At 39.8% G+C, this 27187-nt stretch overlaps 1 protein-coding gene across 3 annotated transcripts in view; it reads left to right on the top strand.

The window, feature by feature from the left end:
* The window catches only part of MAPRE2 (microtubule associated protein RP/EB family member 2), a 147184-nt gene that overhangs the window by 4970 nt on the left and 115027 nt on the right, over positions 1 to 27187 (top strand). For 2 of the 3 annotated variants that reach the window (XM_014829268.3, XM_014829267.3), the window contains exon 2: positions 18430 to 18491. Coding sequence is in view for 2 of the 3 variants with exons in the window: in XM_014829267.3 (XP_014684753.2) it covers positions 18430 to 18491 (62 nt within the window). In the remaining variant the exon portion in view is untranslated. Of the gene's footprint in view, positions 1 to 2953; positions 3377 to 18429; positions 18492 to 27187 lie in introns of those variants that run through there. The other variant, XM_070513236.1, reaches the window with a different exon arrangement.

Here is a 27187-nt window from a genome sequence, read left to right as displayed (position 1 = left end):
TATTAATTGCACAAAATTTTTACTTCAGATTTGAAACCATAAATTTCAAGAGAAGTATTCCAAATTGTGGTTTGTTATACCAGGGCCTTATAGAATACAATTGTTGATAAATTTGCTTCCAACAAACCTAATAATCTACACACTTCAAAAATGCCTATTGACAAGCTTCGTACACTGGCTTTAAGCTTCTGTTGAGTTGAAACCCATGGCTCCATTTGTTCTGGGAATCAGCAAACCATGGCCCACCATATCCTTGCATGGCTTGCAAACTAAGATTTGTTTTTGTATCTTTTAATGGTTGAAAACATATCAAAAGAAGAACAATTTTGAGGGACCCTTAAAAATTATATGAAATTCAAATTTTAGCGTCCAAAATATTTTTGTTGGACTACAGCCATGCTTGTTTGCTTACCTCTTGTCTCTGGCTGCTTTTGTGCTACTGATATATTCTAGTTCAACATACTTCAGTTTCGTTTATTTGTTTTTTCTGAGAATTAGCCCTGAGCTAACACCTGTTACCAATCTTCCCCTCTTTTTTGCTTGAGGAAGATTAACCCTGAACCAACATCTGTGACAATCTTCCTCCACTTTATATGTGGGTCACCATCACAGCATGGCTGACAAGTGATATAGGGCCACGCCCAGGACCCAGGCCCACAAACCCCAGTGGCCAGAGCAGAGTGCGCCGAACCTGACCACCACACCATGCAGCCGACCCCAACACATTTTAGTTTTAAATGAGAATTAGCTCACATAAAGCCTCAGTCTTTTTTCAGTTTTTTTCCCTTTAGAGAAGGGAAAAAATTTGTTTCCAAATATAGGTCCATAATCACTAAAGATGGTTTCATTTCATGTTCCCCTTTTGTGTGCATTTACTTTGCAAAAGCAGCATATTTCTAAATAATACATGAATTTTAGTGATACGGTCAACTGTAAAACTTCTGAACCTAAACAAGCCCCAACAATGCGATACTAACTTACACTGAGCTACATCATCGTTTCCAGAGTTCTAGAAAATGGGAAAACACACCCTGGACAGCAAGCCCAGGGTGACACTTGCCTTATCTCTTTAGCAGAAGGAACTTCCTTCTCCAACCTGTGAGGTCAGTTGTGTGCTCGTCTCAGTATATGAAGGCATAATTTGAGGATTTATTCAGATTTAGAAATTTTTCATTGACTGTCATTTCATACACAAAACATGATGTGGAAATGCTGATTTGGGAAAAAGCACTATTCTTCTAAAGTATACATTTAAGGTAAATTGCTTGCTACTTATAAAGGCAATGATAATTAAATAATAGGCAGATATACATATAGTCACCTACATTACTAAAGGTTGACATAATACCGCGGACAATTTAGTTTGAAATTTCAAAACGTGCAAACTTTGATATTTTTATTATATGGTAAGCTATCAAAACCTGAAGCTTTAGGGGCCAGCCTGGTGGCACAGTGGTTAAGTTCTTCTTCGCTGGCCCGGGGTTCACCGGTTCAGATCCCTGGTGTAGACCTACGCACCGCTTGTCAAGCCATGCTGTGGCAGGCGTCCCACATACAAAGTAGAGAAAGTGGGAGTGAATGCTAGCTCAGGGCCAGTCTTTCTCAGCAAAAAGAGGATTGGCAGCAGATGTTAGCTCAGGGCTAATCTTCCTCAAAAAAAATAGATTAGATTATGATTCAGAAATTCAAATTACTTGCCTTCTGCCCAAGGCTGGACAGATTACTATTAAGATTCTAGAAAGAATATTTGAAAGAACAATAACTACATTGATAGGAACTTGTCTTTATTTTACTCATAAAATTTCCTTCAGTTAAGAGAACTTCCTCTTTTTGATGACCCGTTAATACCGCAGACTATTTGCAAATGAGTTTCACTTAGATTGATAGAGCAAATTTAAGGGTCTCATCTCTTCCAGAATCAGTACAACTGCAATTTAGAGATTAAAAAAAAAGAGAGGTTCCTTTTTCACTAAAACAAACAATGTATTATAAATAATGTAAAGTTTGAGGTACCTGAGATCAGCGAAATCATTTCTAAAAACAAAAAATTTTAAGTGTATATTGAATACAATGCTAGGACTGTTGGTAGTAATGGATATAGATAACTAACTCCCAAGGTAACTTAACCCATCATTGTTCCTGATGGAGTAACTGGGGGAGGGGGAGGCCTGGGGACAACTGAAGACAGACTGTATAACTCCCGTGCTAACCGGGTTCGGAACCAGTTCAGGTGAGATTAGCTTTCCTCCTTTATAATTTAGATTTCACATTTTCACTCAATACATTTTGTTTAATATAGCTTATGCCATACATATATCACTTGTTCTCTACAAAGTTGTTCCTCAGTTAGGAACTAATTGAATTCACTATATTTTACCAGAGTAGGGAATTCATAATTGTCAATTGCTTCAACAGGGGCAAAAAGTCAAAAGCATTTTGCTAACAGACAAACCTTGGTTCTAACTTGGGATTAATTATAAACACCATGGCAGGAATAACCATTGGTATTTGAAGCCAGTAGAAGGTAAAATAAGCAAGAAAAGGCAGCTGGAAAATGAGGCAATTCTTTTTAGGTTTGCTAAAGTATCTGAAACTTTTTATTGGCTGTCATACATAAAAGTGAAATCAGGAGGCTGCCCCGTGGCCGAGTGGTTAAGTTCGCACACTCTGCTGCAGCGGCCCAGGGTTTTGCCGGTTCGGATCCTGGGCGCGGACATGGCACTGCTCATCAAGCTATGTTGAGGTGGTGTCCCACGTGCCACAACTAGAAGGACCCACAACTAAAATATGCAACTATATACTGGGGAGATTTGGGAGAAAAAGCAAAAAAAAAAAAAGTGAAATCAGAGGCCTAGTCTCTTTTAAAGCTGGTAAAGCCTGCTTACGACAACAAATAAGCAAGAGATGAGAGAGCACCTGCAACCACCTTACACTTTCCTTCCTTCTTTCAAAGATAATCTTAAATCCAATCGACTTGCCCACATTTGATATAGTAAGAAGAACCTTTCAGGATTCTACCCAAGAAACTGCTGTCTCCATTTTTCCACTGAGCCCTTCCGTCTTCAGCCCTCCAAAAGTGGAAAAGAGAGGCACAACCTTCCTGCTTTGCCCGACCTGGTCCTTTCCTGGGAAGGAAGCTATTGATAGGAGACTCTTGGTAGCTTAACTTCCAGCCTGCCTCTTTTTTTAAGTGTGGTCTTCTGGGCACAAATCTCCTAAAAGGAGTTTTCACAAATCAACAGCAATAATAACCAAGTGCTCCATGTGGTGTTGGCAAATCCAGAAGGAAATCCTCCGTGCAGTTAGAAGGTTGAACAACACTGTCAATGAGTCTGTTAATTCTCCGTCTCAGCCTCTGCTCTTTCAGCACTTCAAGGTAAGTTAGAATTTGGGGGTACACTGCCATCTAAGATTCCCAGATAAAATACAGGACACAGTTAAATCTGAATTTCGGAGAAACAAATGATTTTTTTTTTTTTTTGGTATAAGTATGTCCTATATATTGCATAGGATATGCTCATAAAAAATTAATTTTTTATCTAAAATTAAAATTTAACTGGGCATCTTTTTTTTTTTTTTGGTTGTTGTTTGGAGTTTTATTTTATTTTTGTTTTGGCTAAATTTTGTAGCTCAATTCTTATCCCACAGTAAATCTCAAAATGACTAGCTTTCCTGGTCTGTAAGATATCTGATCTGAGACTATATTTCTGGGATAAAAAGTTAAAATGTCTGAGCTGCCTTCACCTGAAAAAGAAAAAAAGCAAGCCATTATCTGAAATTTTCTGCACAGTTCGCTTAATTAAGAGGGGAAATAAAAAGTAAAACCAGAGTTATAAAATTAGCAATCTTTTTATTTCGTAAGGTATTTTCTTTCACAGAGCTTTTAATAGGTAAATTGTTAAATTAGATGGGATAACTTGAGAAACTCATCAACCACGCCCACAGGACATTGCTAATCTAAATTCACTCTCAGGCGATTGCACTGAAGTCCAAACCCAAGGGATTCCAATGATGCCTTGCTAGTCAAGGGAGGTCCCAGGACCTGCGGCATCAGCATCATCTGGGAGCACCTTAAAATGCAGAATTTCATGCTCCACTCCAGACCTTTTCCATCAGAATCTTCACTTTAACAGGATCTGTAGATGATTCATATCCACATTAAAGTTTGAAAAGCCCTGAACTAGAAGAGTCACTTTTTCACATATAAATTGGTCTTTTTGTTTAATATCATGTTGAAATAATCCTAAATGAACTATCTCTTTGACTGACTGGGTGACCTTGGGGATGTTACTTAACATCCTTCATCAGCATCTCTCAAATTGAGTTTTCTCTTCTGTCAAAAAGAGACAATAGAGTCTGGCATTGTCTCACAGGATTCTTGTAAGGATCAAATTAGGTAACGTGTGTATGGATCTTCATAATGGCTGTTATGTATGATGATGTGGTCGTAAGATTATTCAGTGATCTGCTTCAGATAGGGCTGGCAATTGACTAAATACTGTATGATGTGGGTTTCTTCAGTGTGTCTAATTTGGAAGAAAGGTGATGTTAATTTTGAGGTTCCGTCTGGGCACAGGGAATGGAACCATACAGTACAAGTCTTATCAACATGTCGCTCGTGGCTATATGTCTATGGCAACCACAACTCTCCCTTCTGCTCCTTAGAAACTTAGAGTTCTCCTCCTGACTGGGGAACAGCGACTTACCCCAGGACACCACGTGATGAATTTCTCATCAGGGTGCCACTCATTGCTCAGTGAAGGCAAAAGACCCAAGACTTTTTTTTCTGCCAGAATTCTACACAATGCCTCTTGCATTTTTTTCCCCCAGGAAAAACTTAATGGATTATAAAACATGCTTTAGTATTCTTAACCCCTCAACGCTTTATAAAATATTATTCCTTTGAAAACACATTTTTGTGTAGCCATAACCACATCACTACATAATTGTAATCAGTTATTAAGAGCTTTGTATCTTACCCAATCACATAACTCCAGATTGGAACAAGCTGCTTGGTCATTTTGTTAAAAGACACCCCCGTGCAGAATTCCCCCCTCCAGCACGTGGAGGAGAAACTCATTTATCCTTCTGTTGCTGTTTTAATAAATACGACAAAAATCCCTTAGTGGGAGTGTGAAAAAGATGAGTGAGGGGAAGCACTCCTAATCTCACCACCTTCTTGCAACTGTTACAACAACTATTTTCATTTTTGTGTAAAGCTCTGATTGTCTGTATTCACATTGAACAGTATTTCACATAAACATTTTCCTTAGGGTGTTGAATGTTGTTTTCCACATCCAACATTTGGAATTGTTTTATCATCTTCCGACACCACTGCTTTGTAGATGAAGAAATGCAGACGAAAGTTTTCTTCCAGCTGGGAAATGGGGTACTCAGGTAGGGCTCTCTCGGTCATTGGTCTGCCGTTGGGTTCCCTCTTGGTCCGCAGTTTACCATGGAAAACATACCGAGAGCGGAAGGGAGAATGCTTCTCTCCCTGCAAGTAATTTCTGAAAGTTCACTGCTGGAACTTTATCCCTTTTGCTTAAATTGTTAACACATTGAACACCAACACCTCTGGGAGGAACCGCACTTTACACTTGGTATGAGGACTGAGCAGCTGGCAGGTTTTGGTAAGCGTTTGGGAAGAGACAGAGAATAGTTATCTCATAGGAGAAGATAAGGAACAACAGTAGGTGCTAGAAAAGATAAATGGTGAAATGCTGCAAAACAACTAATTCTGACAGGTGTTACAATATTTTGTGTTGACTCATACCATAGGTCACTTTTCATTTTAAAAAAATCACATTTCCTATCTATAAAATTTCAGGATAGGACTTTTCCCCCATCCTGCCTCTCATCTATGACAAATTTCCTCCAGGCCTACTCTCAAAGCAAATCCTGGTGATTTTTTTTCCAGATGTTTGTTTAAAAATTGTCAACCAAGGGGCTGGCCCCGTGGCCGAGTGGTTAAGTTCTCACGCTCCGGTGCAGGCGGCCCAGTGTTTCGTCAGTTCGAATCCTGGGCACGGACATGGCACCGCTCATCAAACCACGCTGAGGCAGCGTCCCACATGCCACAACTAGAAGGACCCACAACTAAGAATATACAACTATGTACCAGGGGCTTTGGGGAGAAAAAGGAAAAAAAATAAAATCTTTAAAAAAAAAATTGTCAACCAAGTGCAGGTACTTCTACACTGATGTTTCTAAACTCACGTTAAAATAAACAACTGAACATAGGGAGCTTTCACTATATTCATGAACCACTTGGTCTTTTTATCGTGGAAGGAATGTTCTGTGAACTCAGGGATGGACAGGCTGATCCAGGGAGACTCCGCCCTGAAGGCTGCTGTTCTGAAGTAGCAAGAGACTGATTGGGGCTTTATAATCAAATTGTGCCCAGAAACAAGAACCATCTGTCCTATAGGGCTATTGTTTGCCTTATTTGAAAAGAACGCAAAGCCCCTGGTACTGCTTACCCACAGCTCTCACAATTAGCCACACAGACCACAAGAGGATAATTATATTCAAGAATACATGGCTTTTCCCCTTCAGGAGTCTGTTGGCTCTGCTTAACCATCACCACGGACACCAACTCGAGTCGAATTGAGTTGGTCAGGTTTATCTCTTGTGGAAGAGTGTATCAGGTTGTCTTTCTGTCCTAAAACACTTATCTGAGCGTCTGTGATGATGCTGTTCATGGTAATTTGCCCAGACCTGAGGCCTCGGGTGGGGTTGGTAAGAGTCATTTGGCACCTTCAGAGTGTACCTGGTTGAGCAATCTGACGCAGGTGAGCTGTGCAGGGTGTCTAGAACAATTGTGTGTTCTATACACTGTAACATCGAGCCTGAGTCCCTGTGACTCATTTTCCTGTGGGCTTTGCGGCCCATCCCAATGGAAAGAGATTTTTAACAATATATTCTTGGGAGGTTTAGTGGTGTTTAAAGGGTTGCTCTTGGAATCTGAAAGCTGTGTGCAATTTTTTGGTGGTTTGTTCACATTTTAGGGATTGGTTTTTAAATGTTAATAAATGGTTATGAACCTTGGGCTTTATTACTACTCTGTTAATAATTCTGTATGACTTTCAGTGAGTTTTACACCTTGATTTCTCTATCTGAAAAACTATGCAAATTTGTTACTAATGATCATGAACAGAGACTTGAGATTAAAAAATTAAAAGAGCAAGTTAAAATTGTTCCAGATGCAAAGAATTAAAGAAATAATAGTCAAAGAGGAAGTAGCAACATCTACAAAAATATTAAAAATAAATAGTAGGGGCCAGCCCAGTGGCTGAGTGGTTAAGTTCACGCGCTCCGCTTGGGTGGCCGAGGGTTTCGCCAGTTCTGATCCTGGGTATGGACATGGCACCACTCATCAGGCCATGCTGAGGCGGCGTCCCACATAGCACAACCAGAGGCACTCACAACTAGAATACACAACTATGTGCTGGGGTGCTTTGGGGAGAAGAAAGAAGGAAAAAAGGAGAAGATTGGCAACAGATCTTAACTCAGATGCCAATCTTTAAAAAAAAAAAAGAAATAATAAACCTGAGCTAAGACAGAGAATGGTTGTCTCCAATTACCCCCCTTATTCAAACGATGATCTTCTCTTAAAATCTCTGTAAGTTAGGCACAACATCATTCTCAGTGTTTTGTTTTCAACAAGTCAATTTAAATGGATTGTCAAGGGACCAGGTTCTCATCCAAGCTCTGCTTACAGTCCAATTCAAAGCAACTCAACTCACCTGTGGCCTTTAGCCTCCTCAATAAAGAGGTTAGCTTACCTTTATCTATCCTTTCCCCACGAGATATCCCAGGACTCTGAAAGGTGGTTGTTAATCCATCTTTGTTAGAATAAAATATAATAGAAAACGCAATGGGAACTGTATTTTTTCTTTGGAAAATTCATAAATTTTTCAAAACAGGAAAACACATAGTTTTGATAATCCATTAGCACACTGAATTATGTAGTTAAATTGGAATAGGCAGAAGTGGTGATAAGATTCAAATTTCCATTGAACATATGGAGAATGCCATTGTAGCTCCTTGAAATATGAAATTAGTGTGATTTCTGGCAGAGCAGACACACTTTAAAAAGCATCCACTCAGAAACACTCCTGAGCTCACTTTCCCTGTGCACATAGTTGTCAGCGATGGGCCATCTCTCCATCAGTCAGCCTGGGCTGAGATAAAGAGGTCACATACAGTATCCTGTTAGAGATAAGGGAAGACCTGGAAAAAGCAGAACTACTGACCCACTCCAGCAGTGAGTTGTATTGGGCTGCCCCAAAATACAGGCAAAGACAAGAGGCCTGCATCCCCCTGGTTCTCACATTGTGCTCATGAGGGAAGACTGGGGGATGCATTAGCTGTCCCCATGGGGAGCAAAAAGGAAGCACCTTGTGAGAGGTGGAGGAACAAGAAGGCAGAAAAACTACCTTCTCCAGCAAGGATCTAAAAGATCTGAAAGACATAAGAATATTAAACTCTGCAATAAATGAAGTGATATCTACAAAGCATGAAATCCCTACAACAATCTGATGAGCTAGCTTTTTTTCTCGGCTACCAACCTTAGAGAGATGGTAGTCAAACCATTGGGTTTGCTGAGGTCACAACTACAGAAGAGGCAACAAAATAGGCTTCAGAAGGGCCGGTGAGGGTTCTGTTCAAAGCATTCCTTGGGGCCTCTTTCATGGAGGCCACTCTACAAGATCATTCTCTCCCATTCTTTTTAGGTGATTGGTTTTTCCCTACAGTTGATGCAACTTTGATATTTCCTGACCCTCTAATTAATGTTCAGAACCAATTGACAAGGGAGATGTGTTCAAATTCAATTATTTAATAGTGATAATGATAAACATCATAAGTATTCTCTATTTACATAGAAATTTACAGTTGCTTAAGAATTTTTATACGTAGCAGCAACAGTCTAAGTAGCTGTACTTTACAGAAACTTGTAAACACTAGAGCCCAGAGTTTCAATGGTCTGCCCAAAGTTGCATAATTGGGAAAACCTCAGGCCCGGGGAATTTGACTCCAGGTGCAATGCCCTTTATACCAGGCAGGTTTACAAACAACAGCTGAATTCTTAAGTAGCCCTCAAAAGTCCCTTTAATCCATAAAGATACTGAATTATAAGGAAATCCAAACCTCTAACCACCTCATATTTCCTGTATAAAGACGCATGGGGTTTCAAAAAATTGGTTGATAAATCCGTGTTTGATACAGAGCCCACCATAAAGGGGGGTTCCCAATACTCTGGCAGTGATGCTCACCTTTCCCTCAGTTTGAAACTGCAAGTGCACCTAGAGAGGCCACATTGACTTGTCCACTTCTGTCCACCCCTGTTAGAAAGTGCTGGCAATCTCAAAAGTCATTTTGGACCTGATACTTATAGGCAAACTGATACTTTGAGTACACTATAGAGTTGTGGAAATATTTAGCATTTGCAAAGTTTAAGTTTTTAGCTCTTTTTTTGCTTTTGATGGACACTTTGGCAGGTCATCTGAGCATCCTCTTGACTGTCAAGCACACTGGATGTATGTGTGGTGGATTCAGCTGAGTCAATGGTCTATACAAGGGAAAAATAACAGTGGCTTCACTGAGGGTGCTGGTGTAACAAGATCCAGAACCAGCCATTTGGGTCAGCAGAGAAGAAATAACAAATGTTTGTTATTAGCACTCTAACACATTTGCACATATTAATCAAGTAAGCACATATCATCTTGGAAAGGAGAGCACTTTCCCTAAGGACCTGGAACTCTGGATGATTACATGACCCCTGGGGGATTCAGGATGCGGAGAAAGAAGAGAAGTAAGAAAAAAATGAAGCAATGACCTGCCCCAAGGATGGGCTTTACCTCCTTAATTTTGCTTTGGCCCACCCTCGGACCATCCTTTGGTCCATCCTCAGCAAGTTCTGAGCTGTAAATCAGTTTATTTCAGCTGGGATCATCTGAGTGACTGGCCCATCTGACTAAGTGCAGGTTAGATCACTACAGAGCAGATTGTGCAAAGAGCTCTGAAGTAGAGAGATCATGTGCCTTGCAACTCAAAGTGTGGTCCTCAGACTAGCAGCATCAGCATCAGCATCACCTAGAAGATTTTAGAAAGGCAAAATCTCAGACCCCACCTCAGACCTACTGCATCATAATCTGCATTTTAACAAGATTCCCAGGTGACTTTTGAAAAACATAAATAGCTTTCAAATTCTATATAATGTCCAAGAGAACCACAGTCATAAATTTTCCCCTTTTGTTCCATTCTCCCTGTCATTGCATTTACAGCCCCATGATTATTAAGTTGTGTATCTGTCAGCTCCTTGGGTGGCTGCGCTGTGTATTGTTCACTCTTAGAGCCCAGCACCTAGCATGGTTCCTGGGATGTAATAGGTGTATAAGGTGGTACCCAAGAGCTCCAGCTGCAAAGCCCAAAAACCTGAGTTTGAATCCCAGCCCTGCCACAAGCCTCAGTTCGTGTATCTATAAGGTAGGAATGAAAACTGGCACCCCTCATATGGTCATTGGGGGGAGTAGATGAGCTGATGCCTGTAACAGACTTAGCCCAGCACCTGATGCATATTAGTTACACATACGTGGTAGCTGTTAATCTTATGTGCTCAATAAATTTTGAACAAATGAATGAATAGGAACTTTGTGTAAAAAACTTTACAAAGATCAAAACTTGGTGCCCTGTTGCTTCAAATATATGAAATTGAATTTTAAAATAATAGGCAAAGGAAGCCTAACATATATAGGAGAAGAAGAAGAATGGGTCAGAATGGATCCATAGGAAAAGCATGCCGTTCAGAATCAGAAGACCAGAGTTTGGGTCCCAGCTCTGTTCTTTATTAGCAATATGATCTTGTGCAAAAAACAAGCTCCCTGAGCCTTAGTTTCTTCCCCTGAAGAATGGGACTAATGATTCTTTTTATTTCATGGAGTTATGCAAAAAAAGGGTTTTGTAACTGACAAAGTAAGAAAGCAGGACCCAACTTACTCATCGTTGCTTCCCTACCTCTCAGCACAGTGCTGGCACATAGGAGATGCTCCATAATGCATGTTTGTTCAATTGCATTAGAGCAGGCACTCTTAGCGGGGACAAGAAAAATTCAATGTTACGAGGGTTTGTGGCCCTCCAAAGCTCATCCTTAGCAGACAAAGTCTTAGGCAAGAAGCTAAATGCTTCTTGGAGGTGGACAGTGGATGACACGGAAAAAAAGTCTAAAATGGCTCCTTGTGGGCGGAGAGCGAGGGAAACGATGATTGGGTGCGGGGGAGGTTGAGAATCTGAATTAGGAGGTTGCCTCTGGGACTCTGCACCAGAATAGAGTTCCTAAGGAAAAAATATAAAGGAGGGAGAAGCAGCTAACTAAAAATCAAGCAGAGTGAACCTCTAGAGGAAGCAATGAAAGAATTATGATTGCAAGATCTGAGTGAAATGATATACGTGAAAGAATTTTGTGAAATTAAGAGCTATGGAGAGGCCAGCCTGGTGGCACAGCAGTAAAGTTCGCATGCTCAGCTTTGGCGGCCTGGGGTTGACCAGTTCAGAGTCCTGGGTGCAGACCTATGCACTGCTCATCAAGCCATGCTGTGGCAGCATCCCACATATAAAATGGAGGAAGATGGGCACAGATGTTAGTTCAGGGCCAATCTCCCTTAAAAAAGAGAAGGATTAGTGGCAGATGTTAGTTCAGGGCTAATCTTCCTGAAAAAAAAAAAAAAGAGCTATAGACATGTATAATTATGGAAAGAAATATTTTCCAGTTGGGTATTTTACCTGGATTTATTTCCCATAATAGGTTGATTTTCCCATATGGTTGTTTTATCCCTGATGGCGTAAGTGGTGCTTCTGCTCTGGAACTTCACTAGGTTATTTCTCAAGCGAGTGGAATTCAGCATGAATTTCCACATTGAGGAATTTAATTACTGACACAATCCCCAAACTTTTTGTAAATGGACTCTCCTGTAAGGCAGACCCCACAGCAGGGACCCCAGGGGCAGTGTTGGTTGTCACATTAGCATTCTAGGGTCCACATAGCTCAAACAGCAAACTTGGGGGCAGAGGCTGTGCAAACATTCCTGCACATTTCAACAGGTTCCATCCACTTATGAAGACTTTCAACAGACTCTGCTGGAAATATTAGAGTTTGAAAAGATTTCCGCAAAAGTTAAACAATGGTTACCCACCTTCTGAGGGAGGTCATAGCAACCCTCAATACCCAGAGTCCAAATAACCCTCTTGTCACTGCCAAAGTCTTACTTAGATCTCACATGTTACACTTTTAACATTCTAAATGTGTTACTGTGTTCTTTCTTTGGATGGTCAAAGGAATAACCAACTATAAACACAGGATGCATGTAAAGCACATTGTTAGCTTCTGCTATGACCCAAACACTAAATTTGAACCCTGGGCTCTAAGTAATCTGATACTGTTCTCTGTGCTCCTTTCCGGCTTCATGAACATTCTGCTACATTTCATTATCGGCCACACTTATGAGGAAAAGAGCCATTCTTCTATTACAACTACTCTATTTTCAAGGCTATCTAATTAAAAATGGATAAAAGGATAAGTGAAAATAACATAATTATCAAAAACATTCCATTGAATTTTAATGCACGTATTTCTCATATATGTAGTTTCTCACATTGTTTTTTCTTAGAATTTTGCTTTCGAACATTTAGCATTCTGAATATTCTATTCTAGGATAGAAAGGGCCATCAAAAATTATTTTCATTCTGGTTCACAAAGGAAGTAGCAGATGGATAGAGGAGGATTCTAAGAAGAGGGGGTTAGGCTCAATTTGTACAAAAAAACTGAATTTCTTTTTTATTATAGCTATCACTTTAGATCGTTTCTGGGGATTATCTTTTATTTTTATAGAAGCCCAAATCACACGACCATAAGAAGTTTATAACATCATTACGATTCTTAATAGGTACCACCAAAATCCCTTTATCAGCTAGCTATAATTTTTCAAAAGCCCTTAAATATACAATACAGGCCATTTGGTAGTTTGCTTTTCTTAAGAAGAGGAGTGTGTTGTACCATTCTCAATATCCAGGATTCAGTGTAATTTGACCTCCTTTACTTGCCAGATAATCTCATTTGGTTTGGTTTCCGTGGTGGTGTGTGCTCAGCTCTGCACTTCCCGGCAGTCCTGCCTCTGGTGCCCCTGGCGAGGCAAACCAGGCAGGCTCTTGGCCTCCCTCTGCTGCCACTGGGAAGGCACTGAGTCCAACCAGAGACCACTCACTGAAGCGGGGCTTGGTGGAGGCAGGTCTCTGGAAGGCTGACATCGAGTAGGATCAGCCTGAGGATTAACAGCCTGTGACCTTCTGTTAATGTGTACAAGCTGCTTTATTCCTAGAAAGCTGTGAACCTCCCACATTAAAAAATGTGATATACAACTGGCGTGATTCAATATCTCCAAGCAGCCATGGGAAGTTTGGGATTCAGGATACACGCTGGTTCTGAAGATCCAAAGATAGCTTAGTCAACTCCTGGGAGGAAAACCCAGATTCAGGTCCCAGCGGTGTTCTCTTCCTGAAAAAGCTGGGAGCAACTGGGGAGGCAGTAATTCCTGTCTCTTTGTGAGGAGAACGCTTCACCCTTGTGTTGATCAGAAGCTTCATTGGCTAGATACACAGCACTGAAGAAAGAGAGAGCTCTTCCTTCTTTCAATGGCATGGCATGATTGGAAAGATTTTTACCACCCTTTTTTCATTCTGATATCTCTCTTATGAGCCTGGGGTTTTATGGCCAGACATAGAAGCCATCTTTTGGGGGGACTCTCTAGCTAGGACAGATGTCCTACAGTGCACCACATATGGGATGTTAGAATTCTGCCTTTGTTCAAAGAAAGAGGATTTGAAATTTCTAGAGGATGAGGGAAAATGGACTTTTGTAAAAACAGAGTATGCTTTGTTAAAGAGTTTGACATGTCATGACTCTGATCCTAACAAAAATATTTGGTTTTTTCAATTAAAACCAAACCCAGCCCAGAGAAAGCAGTTGGCTTACAGCCGCTCGTTTCTGAGGAGCTGCCTAGCGCTCAAACTAAGAAGAGCACAAGTCAACGTGGTCACCCCTAACACGAGGGGAGACACTGCCAGCTCCCTCACGGGGGCACTTTATGGTTAGGCCCTTATTTAGTGTGTGGCCCAGGTTAGAATACAGAACACCTGCCTTTGTCATCCACAAAAACCACAGAGGATGAAATTCTATTCCTGTGCAAACAAGATGTGGGAGTTGTGGAAATTCTTGGAAAGCATGAGCTCAAAGGTATGAGAGATCGTTTCCAAAACGCAGCGTATCAAACTGCTATTTAGAAGTCGCTTCTGGTTTTAAGTGTGTGTATTTATATCAGTATTTTGAATTTTAATGAAGGATTGGGAAAGTTAATGTGGGCGAAAGGATAACAGCAGAGAAAATTCCAAAATAGGCAAGATTGAACAGCAGAATGTTGGCCATGGTTTCTGAATGCTAGGATCCTAGGTAAGACATTTTTTCTCAAATCTGTGCAACGTGGAGCAAATTCCTGACCCCATCTCACCCGCTACCTTAGGGCTTTTGTTCTTCTCTGAGAAGTTAAGAAAATAAAAGAAAGGAGGTATCTTGCTCAATTCTAGTTGCTGTCCAATCTCCTGACTTTTAAAATTAAACTTCTGATTTTGAGATAATTGTACATTAACATGTAATCGTAAGAAACAACATAGAGGGCCAGCCCGCTGGCGGGTGGCACAGCGGTTAAGTTCGCACCTTCCCCTTCAGCAGCCTGGAGTTCACCGGTTGGGATCTCTGGTGTGGACATGGCACCCCTTATCAAGCCATGCTGTGGTAGGCGTCCCACATAGAGGAAGATGGGCACGGATGTTAGCTCAGGGCTAATCTTCCTCAAAAAGAAATAATAATAAATAAAATAAAAAGGAAACAATATAGAGAGATTCCATGTGCCTGTTACTTACTTTCTCCCTCAGTGGTAATGTCTTGCAACTATAGTACAATGTCACCACCAGGATATTGACGCTGATACATGCTCAAGGTACAGAACATTTCCATTACCAGAAGAATAACTCATAGTGTCCTTTTATAACCACCCTACAACCCTCACTCCCTCCTCAACCCCGGGCAACCACTAATCTGTGCTCCTTTGCTATGGTCTTCTTATTTCAAGAGTTTTAGATAAACGGGATCATACAGTATATAACCTATGGGATTGGCTTTTTTCAGTCGGCAGAATTCTCTGGAGATTCATCCCGGTTTTTGCATGTATCAGTAATTGATTCCTTTTTGTTGCTGTGTAGTATTCCATGGCAACCACAGTTTGTTTAACCGTTAATCTGTCGAAGGACATCTGGGTTGTCTCCAGTTTGGGGCTATGATGAATAAATCTGCTATAAACAGAAGTTTTAACTTCTCTGGAAAAATGCCCAGGAGTGCAATTGGTGGGTTGTATGATAGTTGCACGTTTATTTTTTTTTAACTGCCAAATGTTTCCCAGAGTAGCTGAACCATTTTACATTCTCATAAGCAATATGTGAATCATCTAGCTTCTCATCCTCATCAGCACCTCATGTTGTCATTATTTTTTATTTTAGCCATTGTGATAAGTATATAGTGATATCTCATTAAGGATGTTGAACATCATTTCATGTGCTTATTTGCTATCTGTATATCATACTCGCTTAAATGTCTGTTCATGTCTTTTGCCCATTTTCTGAATCTTTGTTTTATTGTTTTGAGAGTCTTATATTCTAGATACTAGTTCTTTGTCAGATATGTAGTTTGCAAATATTTTCTCCTAGTTTATACCTTATATTTACATCCACTTCAATACGGGCCAAAGTTCTTAATTTTGATGAAGTCCAGTTTATCAATTCTCCCGTTTATGGATTGTGTTTTTAGTGTTAAGGCAAAGAACTCTTTGCCAATCCCTAGATCCCAAAGATTTTCCCCATTTTTTTCCTAAAAGTTTCATAGTTTTACATTTTACATTTACATAGTGATCTATTTTGAATTAATCTTTATCTAAAGTGTGAAGCTCAGGGCCGGCCCCATGGTCAAGTGATTAAGTTCGCACACTCCACTTCGATGGCCTGGGGTTCACTGGTTCGGACCCTGGATGCGGACCTACGCACCGCTCATCAAGCCAGGCCATGGCGGCATCCCACATAGAGGAACTGGAAGGACTTACAGCTAGGATATACAACCATGTACTGGGGCTTTGGGGAGAAGGGGGAAAAAGAGAGAGGGAGATTGGCAACAGATGTTAACTCAGGGTCAATCTTCCTCACCAAAAAATAATAATAATAAATAAACAAAGTGTGAAACTCATAGACAATAACTGTTTTACTCCTGCCAACCACCGCAGAGGAAACCATTGCCTCACCTGCCACCCCCACCGGTGGGGAGCCTAGACCTCCACCCCGGTAAGGCTGTGCCTTCTTCAGCACCTACCATATCCCAGGAGTGGAGCAAAAACTCTCCAGATGTTTCAAATCAATGGCAAAGTCCCGGCTTTGAAGGTGGCATGGTGTGGTGAAAGAGAGAGCAGATACTAGACCCCAGCAGACTCAGAATTTGTCACTTTTTAGCTGCACGATGTTGGGCAAACTGCTCCATTACTCTGGACCTCAGTTTCTTTATTTGTAGTAACGTGATTTTGAGGATTAAATTAGATAAAATATGTGAAATGACTTGTGCAGGGGTGTTCAACAAATGATCTCATTCTTCTCCAAACGGATCCGTTGCAGCTGTTGAAAAATTAGCAATGGGCTGTTGTCAGAGAACACAAAAAAAGCCAATTGTCTATAGCCAATCCTGAATTTTCTAAGGGCTAATTATCTGGTTTATAGATAAAGTAGGAACCTTATGCTCTTGCTTCCTAGCTTGGTGGCCAATACTTCCCCTAGTAACATAACTACTGGGTCCTATTTAAATAAAGAAGGAAAATGGAAATTTTATTCTGATTCAGGTAAAATTTCTAAAAGTTTGGAGGATTTAGAGGAAAAAAACTGATATGGATGGGAACGGATTTTTGTTTGTTTGTTTTATCAACTATCCTTAAGTCCTGGAAAATGTGAAATACTCATAAAATTAAATGCTATTAAATGTGAAGAAATTCTACCTGTTCTATCTGAAGGAAAAAAATTAAAATTGTCGGCTTATGTGGTTCAGTTTTTGAAACCATTCATGTTAAATTTTATAATTTTTAAACAAGTCAAATTGTACAAATTACCTTTGAGCTCCCTTATTGAGTAGTGTAACATTAAAAATTCAGCCATCACCTTTACTTTTATTCTCTCAGCACTTACCATTTTGTTCTTTCCATTTTTTTTTTCACCATCTCTTCTTTCTCTTATAGGAAAAGTGTAAAATGGCCTCCCACTTCCTTTAAAAAAATTCTTCTCCCAGGAATATCTCCAGAACTCTGTCTGGGATTAATCACAGCGTGTTGGATCTGCCACAAATATTTTATTTTTATACAATTGATTTTAAACTAAATAAGCACCAAAGGCATTTCTGAAATGACCATATACAGAAAACACAGAGGAGCAGTGTGCAGGATGAGGGCTTAGGTAGAAGGTGGCCGGGGGTCATTTCTAATTTGTTTCTTGGAGTGTTGGGAAGACCATTAAGGCTCATGCACACATGCATCTCAGGTCCTTTTTAGTAGCATCTGCTTGAGCCACAAGCAGTCTCCACAGTTACCATTAACCCCAACCCCAACATTGAACCCTCAAAACCTAGAACTCAGACACATTTCTCAGCCTCTAGAATTGAATTTGTCTCTCATCAGTTTACTGTCTTATCATTTAGCCAGAGCATGCTTTGAAGAGAAATAGCTAATTCTTATAAAGTAAATTATTACTTCTTGGTGTATATATTTTGAAGTTTGATCCTGGCATTGTTCACAATGTTTATCCTGTTAAAATTAAACAAAAATCTTTTCACAACGCAACTAGAATAAGCCTATGTTGATACTGGATATAAAACCTGCAAATTAATCTAAGTTTGTGGAAGTCAATACTTTAATTGATGTGGGCATTCGATGCCCTACCCGAGGCACTGCTTCCTGGGGTTATCTGCTAACACGTGATTCTCATCGCATTAGACTATGGGGGAAAATGTAAAAAAATTCTCTTCACAGGACTGATGTTATACTAAATATTCACAAACTATAATAAATCAACCTAAAAATTTATCTAATAATGTAGATTGAAAAACCCATTGTTTGGCTGACTTAATCTCTCTCCTATGGTAAAATCAACTGAATTTGGATATTTTATGTGCATCTTTTCTTTAATCTCCTTTTCCATTGCTGGCCACACCCAATGAACTAAATTATAACTCTCTGCTCCTATGTTTTCATCATATTAAATGCTCTCTGTTTTTTCTTTTTTTCATTTTTATTATCTCAGAATCCCATTTCTCAGAGGAACAGTTCATCTCGACAGCCAGGGAGAGAGCCTGGATGCGCAAGGTAAGGTTTCAGTATCAATCATGTTGTATGATTCCCTGTTTACAGATTCAGCTGGAGTCTAATAAATGCCTCTGTAACAAATCTATTTTCAAAATTCCATTATACAATTAAAGCAAATAGTGGAGTAAACACCCTTCGTTAAAACATTATTTTTTAAACTATATTCCATTTCCCATGTGTACTAATGGCTAATTAACTGCTATCAGCAATTCTTCTAAAAATGGTTGAGCCAATTAAAGTTTAATTTGGAGATATTATTAGTGATAAGTGGAAGAAGAGAATGTCAAGATATAGTCAAATGACCTCATGATATTTCTAATTGTGAATAAGTGATTATTTGATCTTGTTAAAAATCAAGGCAACTAGGGCTGGCCTAGTGGCACAGAGGTTAAGTGAGCATGTTCTGCTTTGGTGGCCCAGGGTTCGTTGGTTCGGATCCTGAGTGCGGACGTGGCACTGCGTGGCAAGCCATGCTGTGGTAGGCATCCCACATATAAAGTAGAGGAAGATGGGCATGGATGTTAGCTCAGGGCCAGTCTTCCTCAGCAAAAACAGGAGGATTGGCAGATGTTAGCTCAGGGCTAATCTTCCTCGGGAAAAAAAAAGTCAAGGCAACTGATCGATTGACTACAGTAGAGAGAGAGAGAGGAATTTCGAAAAGGAGATGAAGACCCTGAGAGTCCTATTTTTCAGTTTGGGATTTGTGCTTGAGACATAATCACTTGACCTGTTCTTTCCCACTGGTATTCTGAGTCTCTAATAGTGCCTTCCAGCTTCACTTCAAGGAGCTCCCTAGAACAAAGGAACAATTAACTGAAATTCCACCAGATGGCAATATTTGGAAAGCCATCCAGAGAGGTTTCCAAGCTATGAGCTGCTATTGTTCACACAGAGAATAGTCTCACAAAATGTAACGTCCTAAATTTTATCAAAGGTGCTGGAAACATCTTTCATTTTTATTTTTCCCCACAGCATTAAAAATTTTTCCTGGAAGTGGGGAAAATGTGTATTGGGGCTATGTGTTGTATTTTTTTTTCCATTCTGGAATGATAAAATTAGAAACTTCACTCTTAAATAATTCTCCAAACCATGTTGGTGAGTATTAAAAGCTCAAATCAATGGATAATATACCATAAATATTGAGGTCTTATTCTTATAAATGCTATGGTTGATGGTCATTTTTAAATTTTGAGAAGAGAAACCTAAAACTCTTCTCCCAAAGAAGAGTAGAATCTTAAGCAATTGCCTTGAAATTAAACCAAGCAAAATTTGCAAGTACAAAATTCTTATTTGTATTGACGTGAAATAATTAAGGTTTATTCCAGTGGATGAAAAACCTTTCCCCCCTTTGCTTCAGTGAAAGTGGAGATATGTACCACGAGTGGTGTCCGAACAGCTGGACTCTTGAAGGACCAGAGCCGGCACTAGAGCACGGTCGGGACAAAGGGAAGCTGTCTGAGGGAAACTGAAACAGGAAGAACCAAAAAGAGGGGTCACCTAAGCATTCTGTGTTCTTAGGAAAGCAGCCCCTTAAGAGGCAATCGAGTACGCTCTGAGAGCTGCTCTTGTCCTTCTAGCCCTTCTCGTGGGGGCCCTGATGGCTGGTGTCAGGAACGGTCCTGGTTTGCTTCCGTTGTCCTGGAGTACAGCCTCATTCGCACCTCCTTTCACTCTCGAAAGTATCTCAGTTTGGATGATAAGTTATATGATCGTCCTATTTTCTAGGCTGGCATGTTTGAAGAAAGAGTAATAGAAAAAGTTGGCCCATTACCTAAACTGGGTGTCTCTTTATAAACCTGCTTATAAATCTGTGGCTACAGGACAAATGCTTTTTCTGTAAAGAGCCACATAGTAAATATTTTCTGCTTTGTGGGCCTTATAGTCTATGAATCACAACTGTTCAACTCACTGTAGCATGAAAAGACTACATCCACAATACGTAAATGAATGGGTTTGGCTGTGTTCCGAAAGCTTTATTTACAAAAACAGGCAGCCAGTGGCATTTGGCTGGCAGGCCATAGTTTACAGATTTTCGTGAGATAATACATGGTAGGGGATAGGAGATGATGGAGAATCAAGAAGATGGCCATCCTTAATTCCTCTCCCTTCTCTTCATATCCGTTCTAGATTGCGGCCTCCTTATTTAGCCCTCTCAGAAACTAGTATTCATAGTTTCCTTGAGTGGGTAATCTGGGATCCTGGGATCCTTTGCTGGGTCTAGCCGCTTCTTTTTCATCCAAATCTGTTTCTGCACCATGTGCAGCATGCCTGTAACTTATACCTCGTGACACTGAATGGCATCCCTATTCAGGCATCACCTGAATCCTAGACTTAAATACTGGAGCAAAAGCTATTTAGTAAACAATTTCATTTTATGCTTTGGTCCTCACTAAATAACTGTCCGTGGGAAATAGAGCTACATTAAGGAAAGGTTAATGTTGACTCTACCAAATTTTTTAGCAGAAAAATAACAAATTTAAAGGAAACTTTGTGGGAAAAAATTGCCTGTCAAACACCATCCCAAAATAACCTTTTTTTTTTTTTTGCATATTTGCTCTGCCATAAGTATTCCTATTTTTCTACAGCAGTTATAGTGCGTGTGAACTTTGTGTTTACTTAGCAACAGCCACAAGCACCTTTCATGAGTCCTCAGAACTATCATTAGAATAGAATAGTATGTTGTATCAATGTGCTATAATATCTTTCAATTTTTTGCTAAAAAAATGCTATGCTAACTTTTTTGGTAGACTTTGTTGTTATTTTGATTTGTGGGCTTCAATTTAATTTGTTTTTTTCTTTGTTTTTGTTTATCTTCTTAAGACAAAGTCCCAGAAGTGTGATTATTATTCAAGGATATGACCATTTTTATGACTTTGAATCTAAGTTTACCATATTTTTTCCTAAAAGATTTGGAGTACTTTACGAACATTTGCAGTTCAAGGGTACTAGCCTCACCACAATGTCATCAGAAATAACATTTACTTTATTCAATGATATTTCAATGTGTCCTATTTGTAAAGAACTGTGTGACTGTTTGGTATACATAAAGATTAATGATGTGCTCCTTGCACAAACATTTGAGTGCCTACTATGAACTCCGTATTGTAGGGTTTCAATGGAGAGCAGAAAATAGCTTCTGTTTCGGAGTTTGACCTTATTGGGGAGCTAAGATACACATAAATAATCATAATAAAATGCACAAGAAGAGACACACCATAGGAGTTAAAATATGATGGGAGTTTGGGAGGAGTGGGGGTGGGGGCAGAAATGACATCTGAGCCAAACCCCCCAGAGAAGTGAAATTGGGATACTCACAGATGGTGAGATTTGTCATTCATTCCATAAACAGTTATTGACTGCCAACTATGTGCCAAGTCCTGTGTTAAAAGCTAGGGATATAAAGGTGAACAATACAGAGATGTTAGAGCTCACTATCTAGTGGAGTAGTTAGTCTTTAAAAAAATTGTAAGTATAAGTAGGATAGCTTGTCTAGGCACGAGGGTAGGGATGAAACTGGAGCTTTTAGAAGAGCTTTTTCATGGCTACTCTTTGGCACAGTCTTCATCATTAGTTATTGTGTCAGAATCTGTGGGAGATTCGCTTCTGGAAATTTGAAGGTTATCCTAGTTGTACCTGTACTGATCAACATTCCAATTAAAATTGGCCTACATTTACGGTTAGTTCCCCCAGTGAGTATGTTCACTGAGAATGCACAGGGCCTAGGGCTGGGATCAGCAAGACCTACATCCTGGCTCTTACCAACTAATGACTGAAGCAAATCACTAGGAATAATAGGGTTTCATTTGTGTTTTGTTTTTTAAACAGCTGGAAGGAACCTTGATAATAGTCTAATCAAATGCACACATTTTTTTTCCCTTGGGTGAGTAAGATTGGCCCTGAGTTAACATCTGTTGCCAATCCTTCTCTCTTTGCTTGAGGAAGATTGTCCATGAGCTAACATCTGTGCTTGTCTTCCTCTATTTTGTATGTGAGATGCCACCACAGCACGGCTTGATGAGTGACATGTAGGTCCATGCATGGGATCCGAACTTGTGAACCCTGGGTGGCCAAAGCAGAACGCACAAACTCAACCACTATGCCTCCAGGCTGGCCCCTCCAACTCACTCACTTTACAGATGAATATTCTTGGGTAAGGAGAGTTGAGTGACTAGACAGGCGTCAGACATTTGGTGACAAAGCCGTGAGACCAGAACCTGGCTTCTGACTCTCGTGGGCTGCTTGCTCTCTGCTCATTGCCGTAATTTTTCCCTGCCTTGTCTATACCATTGAGGCAATAAGAACTAAGAAGAGAATTAGCCTAAGTATTCCTCATGCACACAGAAGCAATAATATGTATTTTACCCATCTCAGACTACAGAAATAAAGTTTTACTTTAGATATTTAAATTAAAATTTCATTTAAAAAGTAATGAATAGATGAGTGGTAGAAAGAGGAAAACTTGAAACACATTCCTACATCTGCCATTTCCCTCCTTAGGATCTGGGTGAATAACTTGACCTCACTGAGTTTGTATATCTTGAGCTTGTTGCGAGAATCATTTGAGGTAACATAAGTGTTGGATACATCATGGGAACCTGGCAAATGTTTTTCTTTCTCCTCCCCTCCTAGAGCTACACGTTCTTCACGTTTCACCAGAAACATAGGACAAAAATTAGTTGGATATGCTATCATGGAAGCCATGGGAAAATAGCATTTCAAGAATGAACAAAGGGTCGATTAATTCCAAATGTTCCACAGAAGTTAACTAAGATAATGACTAAAAAGTGCTTTAGAAACAAAGTGATAGCTAGTGATCATGGTGAGGATAATTTCAATGGCAGGGCCAAAGTGAGACCCAGCATGCAAGATGTTGAGCAGTGAGGGAGAAATGGAGAAGTGGAGAGGGTAGGTTTAGATAAGCCTTAAGATATTTGAGTGGGACCTTCTTAAACCAAGAATAATTGGTTTAAGGTGGAAGAGACTTGAGTGGTTCAAATGCTGCTGGGAAGGAACCAATACAAAATTACAGAGCAGGTCTTTGAGAAGGCAGGACGCAACTGACCAGGATACACCTCTTCACTGCAACAAGCAAGAAAGAATAAGAAGGCTACCTTGCAGGTAAATGTGTAGGTTTGGGGGCAGGAAACTTAAATTCTTATGTAGTGACTTCAACACGCTCTGTGAAATCAGAGGCAAGGTCATCTGCTGAGTGAGGGGAAGGTGGAAGGGTCAGAGAGATAAAGAAGCTGAAAAAGTTTTGATGTGTCTGGTTTACAAATAATGACAGCGCTGACTAGGGAAGCAGAAGGATGATCTGGAAGCACTGAGACCCACTCAGGTTTGGAGGCCATGAATTAATGGTTGTGCTGGTCCTCTTGGCAATGCGCCTTTGTTTCCCAGGGCTCAGCAGTCCAAATGAGGCACGTGTACCTGGGCGGATGAAAACTTCGCGAGCTCCTTTTTGCAGAAACATGAAAATTGATTGTGAGGATATGTTTATTTTAAAGTGGGCTAATGCTTTATTCTTTCTTTTTTAAAGTTCTGGGAGCCAAAAGACTGGGTTAAGAGTTGCTGATTGTTTGGTATATAATGATAATTGTACAGGGATTATAATTAACTCACCAGGGTCCTCTGTTGACGGAATAGATTACTGGAGACTAGACTTAATTAGTAATTGATTTGACTGATTCCGAGAGAAACTTTGAACAGTCTATTTAGTAGTTTGGTGTCACATCCTCCATTCACAAACTTGTATTGCCTGTCATAGGTACTTGTGGTACCAGAGGCAACTATTGCTTTGCATATAGAAATAAACCTGCCAACTGCTTAGCAAACCTTTAGTACATTGTATATTCCTATAGATTTCCACCTTTTGTGTAGACTACCAGGATCCAGTTAAGTGATATTTATTTTCGCTGGCAAAAAATGTCACTAAAATTACTCTGAGATTGACATATCTTATCACAATTTTCTTTACAAGTGGGCTGTGGTATGTGGAAAGAATGCTATTGATGTCTCAAATCCTAGTGACTAGAATGCTTATGTATTGAGGTCCACTAATGAAGAAATGTGTTTCTTCTACCCCACTTCCCTATCTGAGTTTTTTCCAGTCTGAGAGTCATTAAAAAGAAGAGAATTAATGAACAAAGATGATGGGTATTAACCCTATGACATATCTTATTCCCATTGATAGCCACAGAGTTCTAAATGTTCTATATCTGTGCTGTCTAATTTGGCAGTCACTAGCCACATGTGCCCATTGAGTATTTGGAATGTGGCTATGTGATTGAGGAACATTTTATATGCATTTAAAATTTTATTTAATTTTAATTAATTCAACGTCAATAGCCACACGCGGCCACTGTATTGGACAGTCAGCTCTAGAAGCCAGATTAGATAAAACTGACATTTTAAATACAGTTTACAAATAGAGCCAACCCAGGAAATTCACTCTGGTCCTCGATGTCCAAACAAGTCTGGACTCATCCTGCCATCAGCAAGTTGATTATAGCCAAGGGATTCTGATCCATGTGAGGGTTAAGTATGGAAGAGGGGGTAAGCTCTGAAAAACCTGCAGCCAAGGTGGATCCACCTTCATTTCTACCTAAACAGTCTCTCTAATACCTGAGCACCAGAATCCCGTGTACAAGGCAGGGAAATTGTGGGGAGAGAACAAAAGTTATCTGAAGCCTGCTGTGTTCAAGCACTCTGCCAGCAACTTCATATGTGTTGTCTCGTTAATCTTTCTATGTCCCATGTGAAACTTGTCTATGCTGTTTACAAATGAGGAAATTGAGTTTCAGAGAGATTACTAACTTGTTCAAGGCATGTAGCTAGTAAGTGGTAGAGACAAGATTAGAACCCAAGCAGGTGTGAATCCAAAGTTATTTCCACAAGCAGTACTCACAGCCAGACACACATGTTTGGAACTACCCAAGAAGCGGAAAACCTTCAGGGGTAAGACTGGAGGTAGAGCGGAGTAATAAGAGGCAATGACTTTAATTCTGTACATGTGTGTATGTGTGTGTGTTGAATCCTGATTACCTCCAAAGTGTACCCACATTCCTCCTGTCCTCTCCTTCCTTCCCTTCCCATGCTCCCACCACTTCAGTTATGTTGATTATAGGTTACCACTTCATGGAAATGTAACCGTTAGTGTCATAAAAGATGTATAGTCGATCATTTGGATAAAAATTACTCAAGAAACAAAGTTATATTCCAGCATCTTAATTACTATCTGGGCAAAAGTCTCAAGCCACTTGGTATTTATATATACTTGTAATAGTCTTATGTATTGGATCATCTACAATCATTTAACCAAACATCTCCCAGAGTTCAAATGCTGCCTGCCCTCCTTCTCAAACGTTTCTTACATGTATATTTTCTTCTACCTCTATAGAATTTCCAAAATTTCCATTATTAAAATAATAGAAATCATGAAAAGCAAATCACCTATAATCCTACCCTAACAAATGATGTTTTCTTTTTCTTTTCCCTTCTAGTCCTCATTCATATAATTTTACATAGTAACCATGTCTTGTGTATACTTTTGTATGTGCTTTTTGACTTTGTCATGAGCCGTTTTCCAGACTGCCATGCATATTTGTGATTGTAGTGACGATGTCTGTGGAATAGTCTATAGAGTTGACATACCATTATTATTGCAACCTGCCGTTGTTTGATGTATGAAGTCTGTTTCAAAGCTAACTTTGGTAGGCTTTAAACCTATAGATCATAACTGGTTAAATAATACCCCTGACTGGAAGTGTTATACCACATCCCCTGTGATTATAGTTATTATACTGTAAAATTCCTTGTTGGGTATTACGTTGGATTTTTAAGAAATGTTTCGCATAAGTAATCTTTTTTTCTTGGGATAACATTGGTTTGTAACGTTATGTAAGTTTCAAGTGTACATCATTATATTTCGATTTTTGTATAGACTACACCATGTTCACCACCAAAAGCCTGGTTGTCATCCATCACCATACACGTGCTCCTTTACCTCTTTTGCCCTCTCGCTACCCCCTTCCCCTCTGGTAACAATCAATCTGTTCTCCATATCTATGTGTGTGTTTGGTTTTCTTCCACATGAGTGAAGTTATACAGTAATTGTCTTTCTCCGTCTGACTTATTTCACTTAACATAATACCCTCAAAGTCCATCCATGTTGTCACAAATGGTAAGATTTCATCTTTCTTATGGCTGGGTAGTATTCCATTATATATATGTACCACACCTTCTTTATCCATTCATCCATCATGGGAACTTAGGTTGCTTCCAAGTCTTGGCCATTGTGAATAATGCTGCAGTGAACATAGGGGTGTATGAATCTTCTCAAATTAGTATTTTCATGTTCTTTGGATAAATTCCCAGAAGTGGAATTGCTGGATCATATGGTATTTCTATTTTCAATTTTTTGAGGAATCTCCATAGTGTTTTCCATAGTAGCTATAGCAGTTTACATTCCCACTAGCAGCGTAGGAGGGTTCCCTTTTCTCCACATCCTCTCCAACAATTATTTCTAATCTTTTTAATAATACCCATTCTGATAGGCGTGAGGTGATATACCTCATTGTAGTTTTGATTTGCATTTCCCTAATAATTAAGGATGAGGAATATCTTTTCATGTGCCTGTTGGCCATCTGTATATCTTCTTGGAATAATATCTGTTCGGATGCTCTGTCCGTTTTTCG

The sequence above is a fragment of the Equus asinus genome, chromosome 7 (assembly GCF_041296235.1).
Source record: "Equus asinus isolate D_3611 breed Donkey chromosome 7, EquAss-T2T_v2, whole genome shotgun sequence".
Lineage (NCBI taxonomy): Eukaryota > Metazoa > Chordata > Mammalia > Perissodactyla > Equidae > Equus > Equus asinus.
Note: the sequence above shows the minus strand (reverse complement) of the source record. Positions and strands in the feature narration are given on the sequence as shown.